This window comes from Myotis brandtii, unplaced genomic scaffold (assembly GCF_000412655.1).
Source record: "Myotis brandtii unplaced genomic scaffold, ASM41265v1 scaffold426, whole genome shotgun sequence".
Lineage (NCBI taxonomy): Eukaryota > Metazoa > Chordata > Mammalia > Chiroptera > Vespertilionidae > Myotis > Myotis brandtii.
In genome coordinates, this window is record NW_005366314.1 from 415,475 (window position 1) to 424,800 (window position 9,326).

At 53.9% G+C, this 9,326-nt stretch overlaps 1 protein-coding gene across 3 annotated transcripts in view; it reads right to left on the reverse strand.

Annotated features, from left to right (window-relative positions):
• Positions 1-9,326, reverse strand: part of SLC38A9 (solute carrier family 38, member 9) — a 38,349-nt gene that overhangs the window by 7,540 nt on the left and 21,483 nt on the right. For all 3 annotated transcript variants that reach the window (XM_014546030.1, XM_014546031.1, XM_005874152.2), the window contains exons 10-11: positions 7,285-7,392; positions 3,062-3,168 (exon numbers count right to left, since the gene is read on the reverse strand). In XM_014546030.1, the coding sequence (XP_014401516.1) occupies positions 3,062-3,168; positions 7,285-7,392 (215 nt within the window). The remainder of the gene's footprint in view (positions 1-3,061; positions 3,169-7,284; positions 7,393-9,326) is intronic.

The following is a 9,326-nucleotide window of genomic DNA, read 5'->3' on the forward strand; positions in this document are numbered from 1 at the left end:
TGGACCCGCAGAGCGACCCGCAGTGCACGGGCCTGGCCTTCGTCCCCCCACGGCCGGGCCGACGCTCAGCAGCTCAGTGAGGAACAGGCCTATTCACTTTTCATGTTAAACACTAACTGCTGTGAAAGCTAAGAAAGCAGGTGAGGAAACACTGTCTAACGCAATGAGAAGCCTGGCCACTTGGGATGAGGGGCCATTCCTGCTAGCGGACACCTTTCCTCCTGGAACGGGCCATGGCGACAGCACCGTCGGCTCAGGGCCTGTGCACGGCCCGCTGCTCACACACAGTCCCGTGTCCTGCCCCCCCCCTCCCCCCGCCAGTGCTGATGAAAACCCTCCCCCGGGGCCTTTACTAACATGAGGGAAGCTGAGCACAGATCGACCTGACAGTCGCCGACACTCCTGCTGGTGTGCCGTACGTACACCCAGGTTCCTACCAGGAGGCAGAAAGGAAGATACGAAGCCTTCCCACTTGTTTTTACGGAACTAAGCAGGGTGCACACTACATAAGGGTCAGCAAAGCAGGCAGGCCGTCTGACTCCGTGGGGCCCGGGCTGTTCTCCGCCAGGAAAGCACGTCCACCCGTTTCAGGGAGAAGGCGTCTGCGGGCATTGGGGGCAGGGCTGAGGGCGGGGGGACCCCTCCTCACGCAGTCATCACAGAGCAGCACCTCCCCATGTCTTGCTGAGCCGTCGTTCCTTCCTTCCACGTGGGCGTCGCTCCCGACATTTCCGCCTCATCTCAGTGTGTGCAGTCGGAGACCCTCCCAGGTGACCTGCCCGGAGCGCCTGTCGCTCGCTCTGGTGCCTTCATTCTTCCCATCAGGGCCCTCTCCTCTTCCTGCCGCAGCCTGGCACAGCTTGGCACAGCCCCTGCCCCTCGGGCTGCCACCTGGCGGCTGTGCCACCCTCCCCACGGCTCCCCCACGCTGCTGCTCCCCATCTGTGTCCGACCCGGTTCCACTCCAGCGCGTGCACTTCTGTTTCCTCGCTGCGCTCTCACCTCTGTCTGCCCGCTCCCTCTTGAGTATGACGAGACCGTGTGAAAGCAGGCAGGGAGGAGAGGAGAGAAAGGCTGATCGAGGAGGCCCAGGTAGGGCTTTCCTGGGAGCTAACTCATTCAATCGCAGGAGGGCGTCCTGGCGAAAGCGAACGTGTCCTCGTTATACAACCTAAAGGCCCCAGAAGAACCTGCGGGGGACACTCTCCTGTTCACAAGATCCCGTCTGCACGGTCAGGAGAGGAAGGAAGGAGGTCCAGCTCCACCCCACCCCAGGCCATGAGAGACGCTTCTCCTCCTTTGTAATATTTAATTATGATGAAGACCCTGAGGGTCAGCATCAAATCAGACTATTATTTCATAGGAAGACAAGGTAATTTGAAGGTCACCAAGTTAGGAACGTTGGAAAATCCAGATTCACTCAATCCCAACTCCGCTCACAGGTCATATGCCAGATGCATGTCCCCAGGTGACAGGAAAGATGAAGATCGATGAGCCTGACCTACGTTCTTGCCCGCGGTTGACAGCTAACTTCCTTCCACTGAGGAAGATGTTTGCCGTCTTGACGCCTCTGCCCGATGCTACCTGGAGCCTCCTCAGAACCCGAGGCCCGAGAGCGCTTCCTTCCTGTGTGGTTCAGCGACAGCGTGTGGACCTCGGTGAGAGCTTCATCGTGACTTTGTTTACATGGTTAGAAGCCATCACCTTGAGCCCAACATCCGCAGACAAGGCCGCAGTAACTGGCTACCTTCTGCTCGCTCTGGGTTTAGTTTGCTTTTCTTTTCCCAGAGTCTTAAGGTAGAAGGTTAGGTTATTGACTGGCGATCTTTCTTCTCTTCTGATACAGGTGTTTACAGGTATACATTTCCCTCTAAGCACTGCTTTAGCTGCATCCTATAAATTCTGGTATGTTTTGTCTCAATTTCAGTAATCTCCAAGCATTTTTATTTTTTCTTGTAATTTCTTCTCTGATCCGTTGGTTATTTAAGAATATGTTGTTTAATATCTATCAATTTCCCAAATTTCCTTCTGTTATTGATGTCTTCACTATGGTCAAAGAAATACTTGGTATGATTTCAATCCTTTCAAATTTATTGGGACTTGCTCAGTACATGGTCCATCTTGGTAAAGGTTCCACGTGCAGTTGAGATGAATGTCCATCCTGTTGCTGTCTGAGAGGAGACTTTCATAAATGCAGTGAGATCACGAAGGCTGCTAGTGCTTTTCGTGTTTCCTGTGCCTTATTTATCTTCTATTTGTCCTCTCGGTTACTAAGGGAGGAGTCCTGAAATCTCCAGTTCTGAGAGCTGCTGCTTCATTATTGGGAAGTTCCGTCATAGGGTGCACACATATGTAGGATTATTATGTCTTCTTGATGAATCGATCCCTAAAGGTCATTACACAATATTCCTCTCTATTTTGGCAATACTCCGCATTCTGAAGTCTACCTTGATATGAAAACAGCCACTCTACCTTTTTTCTGTTTAGTGTCTTTATGGTACATCTTTCTATTTGAAGTAAGTTTCTTATAGGTAGCATAGGGGTAGATTTCTAAATCGTTCTGACAATCCCTATCTTTTGATTGCAATATTTAGACTATTTTTATTTAATGTAATTATCAGTGTTACTGGGGTTAAAGCTGTTACCTTGCTGTGTGTTTTCTATCTGTCCCATCTAGTCTTCCTTTCCCTTTTCCTGTCTTTCAGATCACTGGGGTATTTTTAAAGCTCTCATCACCACTGCTGGCTATTAGCCTTGCCTCTGTTTTTAGTGCTTGCTTAAGTAGGAGCTGGCAAACTGTGGCCCCTGTGAAATCGGCAGCTGTTCGTTTTGGTAAATAAAGTTTCCTTGAACCGCAGCCATCACCACTTGTTTACATATTGCCCATGGCTACTCGGGCCACAACAGGCCTGGGGCAGGGATGCCAGATCACATGGCCCCCAAGGCCTGAAATATTTACCACCTGAATCTTCACAGAAGAAGTCTGCTGACCATTGTCTACGGTTTAAACTTAGAAGTTAAGACCCAGAAGCAAGCCTCCATTCCTCGGGTAATTACTCACATTGTTTTCCTGGTTCTTGTTGTTCTTTAGGAGTGTGATAACACAGTTGTGGATAAAGAAAGCGAGGGTCAGCACGCCAGTCAGCTGTGGGAACCGAGATCTTATCTCTAGGAGAGAAAGTGGGGAACCGCATTAACACCACAACCAGAAAATGATCGTAAGTTTGACAAGGGAGGAAGAATACAAAACCTCTTTATAAAGTTCCCCAAGGCTCTCGTTCTACTTGAGCAAGTGCCTGGAGAGGGAAAGGAGCAGCACAGAGAGTGACCCCTCGGGAGGGAACCTCTCACAGGGTCCCTGTCTGAGGCACCTGAGGGGGGGGGGGGCAGAGCAGATTCAAATGCAGGCTCTGAGGGACCCTCAAGTCCCCTCTCCTAATTGAAGGGGCGAGGGCTGTGCCCTCCATGTTGGGGTAGTAGCCACGTGCTCAGACCTCCTTCTTCCCGGAAGCCCAGGCCGATGCTGGCCACGCCCGGGATTTTAAACTAACCAATGACAATCAAGGGACGTGCGCGCCATAGAGATGACCACATCCTGTGTAACAAGACCCGACTTGCGCCTGGCCAATCAGCGGGGCCCACAGTCAGCTCCCCTCCCCTCACTCCACCCCCTATTAAAACCCTGTTTTCCCAGGCGGTTTCACTCTGCTTCTGGTCGCTGCGTCGGCCGGGAGAGGGTGTCGGGCTAGCTAGCTCAATAAAGGACCTTCTGCTTTTGCATCGGACTGGCTGGCTCCTGGTGTGGTCTTTTGGGGATCTTGAGATCTGGGCATAACACTAATACTTTAATTTTCCAGAAAAAAAGTACCTTTAGAAAAGGAATCATGGGAGGGAGAACTGGTCACTTAACATTTCTTAATGGCTGATCTGCACAGCATTACTTAAAAATACCGAAATGACGTGAACGTTGGCATGGCGGGGAAATGGCCTCTGGAAGATGAGCTGTCAGGGACACGCAGGTGTGAGAACATGCTCTGGAGGAGACTGTCTGTTACGGCGAGTGCTCACGACCCGAGCAGCACGTGTGGCAGGATCTTACTTTTACTTAAAACTGCGCGCATGTGTGTGCAAGGAAGGATCGGAGGACTACCCCAAAGCGCAGCTGGTGGTTATCTCTGGCGAATGGATTTATTTTAAAGTAACCCTTCCCTATGCTCTGAATTTTCTGCAATGAACGCAAAGTTACTTTGAAGGAGAGCAGTAAAGATGACATCACCTCAATGGCAGCGTTATCTTTATATAATTACAATCAAGGCGCTGATTTGGGAAAGAGGATAAAATTACTATTTACATGTGACATTATTTGCAGATACTCAGTCTAGAGAAACAATTGAAAACTCTTTAGTGAGAATTCAAAGTCCCCGAATCGTGAAGGAAGAAAGGAATCACGAGAAATCAATGAACAAAACGGCCAGAGGAAGGCCACACCTTTCAATAGTTAAAGTGTAAATAGACTGAATTCTCCAAACACAGACACGAGAGGCTGAACAGATTAAAAAGACAAGACCCACGTGCCTGCAGGGACTTGCTGCAGCCTGAACAACACACACGGACGGATGGACGGAAAGTGGGGGTGAGAGGGGAAATATTCCGAGGGGAGCCCACGACCACTGCTCAGTGAATTAAGGAACACAGATTCCTTGACAACGTGCTCTCCAAGGAGCCCCAAATGGACCATCGTTTTCAAGCTGCTACTTTATTCGTTGGAGAAGACATGTTAAGAAAGAAAGAAAGAAATCGGGGGGGGGGGGGGGCTGTAATACTTTAATCTGACCCAGGAGGCACATCTAGAATGCATAAGAACGCTTATCAATCAATTTAAAAAACAGAAAATTGGGCAAAAGACTTGAAGAGGCATAGACAGCGTGGTGGGGCTTAGACTTTTAGGTGAAAATAACCTGTTCTGAGCCTTGGTGACACTTCTGGTGTCTTGTAGCTCTCAGACCGCCCCCACCCGGACCTGCAGGCTGCGGTGTCTGCCCTCCCCGGGGCCCTGGGATTTGACGGTGGCCTGTGGGGTGGGTCTCAGTCCCAGCTGGGCACGTGGAGCCCTTCACATAGAAAGTTATGCTCTTCAGCGCTGGGGAAAGGTCTTCAGTTATTTGACTTTCATCCCCTTCATTTCCTCTTCTCCATGGAACTATGTTTAGTTGGGTACTGGGCCACCTGAGCGATGCTCTGGTTTTCTTATCTTTCTTCTTCCCTCCCCCCTCCCTCCTCCCCCCACATATCTGTCCATCCAAGTGTCCATGATTTCACGTCACTTTGGGGAAGTTAGCTGCATCTCACACTTTTCTTTGAATCTTTATTTCTACTGTGTACACTTCTGACCGAGCAGAAGGGTATTTAATGAAAGTTCCCGGGAAAATGGGCAGATGCTCTCCACGGCGAGCAAAGCGGGTGCCGGGGAGGGACGGCAGCGGCTGCCTCAGGTGACACGGCCGCTCCTCGTCCCCGTCCCAGGCTTCCACACGACAACGCCAGTCCCTCTGCCCCTCCAACCCGCCCACCCCCAGCTCCGATGGGGTCTGTGCCTCTGGCTGCCATCGCTGCGCATGGTCCCCGTCACACTCCTTGGACATGTCAGCCACCCTCAGTCTCAACGACAACTTCCTGCCATAACTGCTTTCACGCGGGAGGGTGAGCTTTGCTCTGTGTCTACTCGGGGGGAGGGGGGTCCTGAGATCCGCTGACCGGAATCCCCACTCCGCGCTGCTCTAGTTTTGATTTCCAAGACAGAACTCCTTCCTTCCCTCTTTCCTTCCTCAATATCCAAACGTCTCATGAATGACATGTTGAGGGTGCAATTTGGGGGAGTTTTCTTGTCCTCTTGCCCAGTGAGACTAGTCAAGGCTCCCATCGCCCAGGGAGGTTGGCAGCGTGACCGAGTTCTTTTTGGTAGAAGCGAGAGGTGGCCAGGTCTCCGCTTTACTCCGGCAGCAGAGCGGACGTGCTCACGGGGGTTGGGGGGGGGGGGGGACGTCAGCGGAGAGCTCGGGGCTGGAACACAAGACTGAGACTAGTCGCCATGGAGACAAGAGGTAAAGCCAGGGGACCAGGAGGCGTTGCTGAGGGAACAGGGCGGAGAGAGAAGAGGTCTGAGCGCTAAACCCTGGGTAAGTCCATCACTTAGAGGGAGAAACATGAGAAGGTGCCGCTTTGTAAGAGAACCAGAGGATGGGGTTCCGAGGGGAAGGGCGACCCTGCTTTAAGGTGGAGGGGGGACCGGATGTGCGGGTCGGCGCTGAAGAAGGGAGGAGCCGTCCGCGAACCCCGTCTCCTCCTCCGTCGTCAGGACGCTCTAGCCCAGGGTGGGGACCTTCTTTCTGCCAAGAGCCAAGGGATTGATGACATCGTTTGTGGCCACACCACATGCCCCTCAGCTGCTCTGCTTGGTCACCAGTTACCTCACCTACTTTCAGGGCAGGGCCAGACCACGTGATGTCCTGGGCCTCCTGTGGCCCGGCCAGGCATTCCCCACCCCTGCTCAGTGCTCTGTCTCCTCACTCAGCACGACCCACCTCGGCCTCAGGGTGCTTTTGTCATGTCCAAACCCTCGCATTTGGGTGAAACTTAAGAAATCGCCAAGTTATAACCATGAGGAAGAAAGAGGGAGGGCACCCGTAACAGTGACATCGGCCTGAGAGACAGCGATGGGAACCCCACGGGATCAGCGATGCGACGAGCAGTGCTATCCACGCATGTGCATCGCGGACCACGTGTGAAGTCCCTGAAATGCCAGGGCTACGTTTGCTCGGTGACGTCTGGACAACGCGACCTCGACTTGCTGAGTGCGTGGTCACCTGAATGCATGTCCCTCCCAGGCACAGATGACAAAGGGCCCCGTGCTCCCTAACTAGGAAGAGCAGAGTAATTTATTTCAGCTGGACTCTTTAAATTCTGCCCGAGGGCGTGCGTATTGGTTTCAGAGAGGAGAGGGAGGGAGAGAGAAACACTAACCGGCTGCCTTCCCACGGGCCCTGACCTGGATCCAACCTGCAGCCCAGGCAGGCGCCCTGGCGGCACTCGCACCCGCCACCTTCGGGTGCAGGACGATGCCCCAAACAACGGAGCCACCAGCCAGGGCCCTCGGGACTTGTTTCCGCTTAATAGCATCCATGACAACGCTCAGCGTCAGCAAGACGCTCCTCGTCTTAGAAGAGCAACAGTCCAGGTAGTGAACCTCAAGATCCGCTATCAATTCTTTCCTTTAGAGAAGCTCACCTGGCACAAAAAACTCTGTTGGCGTAAACCAGTGAAATTCCAGGTGAAACCCCAAGCGCGCAGCCTTCAAGGTGACGAGGAACGTCAGGTAGACGATGGACACGGTGCCTGCGAGGGAGAGGTCAGAGCCACTCAGCATCTTCTCCTGTTTGCAGGGGTTTCACCCGGATTCTCGGCGAAGACGGGACATTGTCACCGTCACCGAGTCCCATCACGCCCGGTGGGAGCTAAGGCAGGAGCGGGCGTGGCGAGTTAGCAGAAGACAGAGCGAAAGCGATGCAGGAGGCCCGGGAGAACCCGAGGAAGGGCCTCAGACATGGCTGATCGCCCGCTGCCCAGCGCCCACTGCCCGGCGCACGCCTGAGCTGAGCTTAGCGGAGGCCACAGACTCCATCACAAAACTGCCAGGTGACACAGGAGGACAGACAGCAGAAAAGGGGCTCGTTCTTCGAGCTGGAAGGTTCGGGCATCGACAGGCTGGGAACGTCAGTCATGACATCCCGTGCCAGGCGAGGGGCCGGGAGCCCGGGGGCACTGCCTGGGCCTGGGGGAGGCTGTGAGGGGAGCTGCTTGCTGGGGGGGAGACGGTCCAGCCTCCACATCAGGCACAGGGGCGGGGCTTCGAACGTCTCAGCCTGGGAGTCGGAGAGTCGCTCCCGGTAAGGAATTAGGTCCAGTCATAATGGAGTTGAGTCCAGGAGGTTTCTAGGGAAATCAGGTGCTAATTTCTCTCAAAAAGTAGCTTTAAAAGAAAAGTACCAAGAAAAATGGCAGAGGCAGACTGTCCTTAAGGAGGCGGAAAGGATCAGCCTGGTGAGAGGCTGGCAACTGCTCTGCCCAGCTGAGCGCATTCTCCTCCAAGTTCACTGCTCACCGTCAAAGACCTGGTCCTCGGAAGTCGGTGGGCGAGTCAGGGAACCACAGACGAGCCACTAAGGCCACTGTGGGCTTGGAGGGGGCTGCAGGGAGGCTGCAGACACGAGCCCCAGCTGGCAGGACAAGACTGTTCATTTTCTGGGTCTGAGCATGCGTCCTGCTGAGGCCGAGAGGGAAGAGGGACAGCCTTCCCTCGTCCGTCCGTCTGCTGGGAACCCGAGAGCCACCTGCTCAGCGTGATGTGAGTCTAAGGAGTTTACACTCCAGGCTGCCTCCCGGGATCGGACCGACAGGGAGGTGAGATGCTATGTTCTAGCTAGTCGTCACCTCCTGATGATGGCACCCTCGTCTAGTTAACCAGCTCAGAGCTGGCACCCGGGTGCCTGTGTCACCTTAAGGCTGTAAGAGAAGACACGGGCAGATTGCATTCAGTGATTTCAGAAGCACGTGCGAGACAGGCGCCCAGAGGAAGGCTGCCCCTCTAGGAGGCAACCGTGTTCCAGGAAGAAAAAGCGCCAGGAAGCGCTAAGGCAGACAGGCCTGAGGAGTGAGCAGAGATGACACCCAGGTGGAAAGTCGGGTGACGAGTCTGCGCTACACTCTTCACAAGGAGCGTGGAGAACCACTCCACATCCTCCCTCAGTGAGCGCTAACGCTGCCAGCCTGCCAGCCTTCGGAACTGAGCCCCCCAACCCCCGAAACTCGTCTACCTCCTCCCTCCCTCCCCCCCACAGAGGGAGCGGGAAGGGCTGCGCAGGGAGGGCAGTGGGGGTTCAGCGACTGGCCTTGGGAGGGACCTGGATTTGAAACCGTCATCATCGTCTCCTCTGTGCCAGTCCGTAACGACAGCCCAAGCCCTAGCCAGTGTGGCTCAGTGGATGGAAGGTCGGCCCTCGGACGGAAGGGTCCCGGGTTTGATTCCGCTCAAGGGCACGTACCTTGGTTGCAGGCTTGACCCCCAGCCCCAGTGGGAGGTGTGTGCAGGAGGCAACCAGTTGATGTGTCTCTCTCACATCAATGTTTCTCTCTCTGTCTTCCCCTCTCTCTAAAAATCAATGGAAAAATATCCTGGGGTGAGGATCAACAAAAAAAAACGAAACAAAACAAAAAGCCAGCCCCAGAGCAGGGAAATGTGAGCCTGAATAATTAACACAGAGGATCAGCTG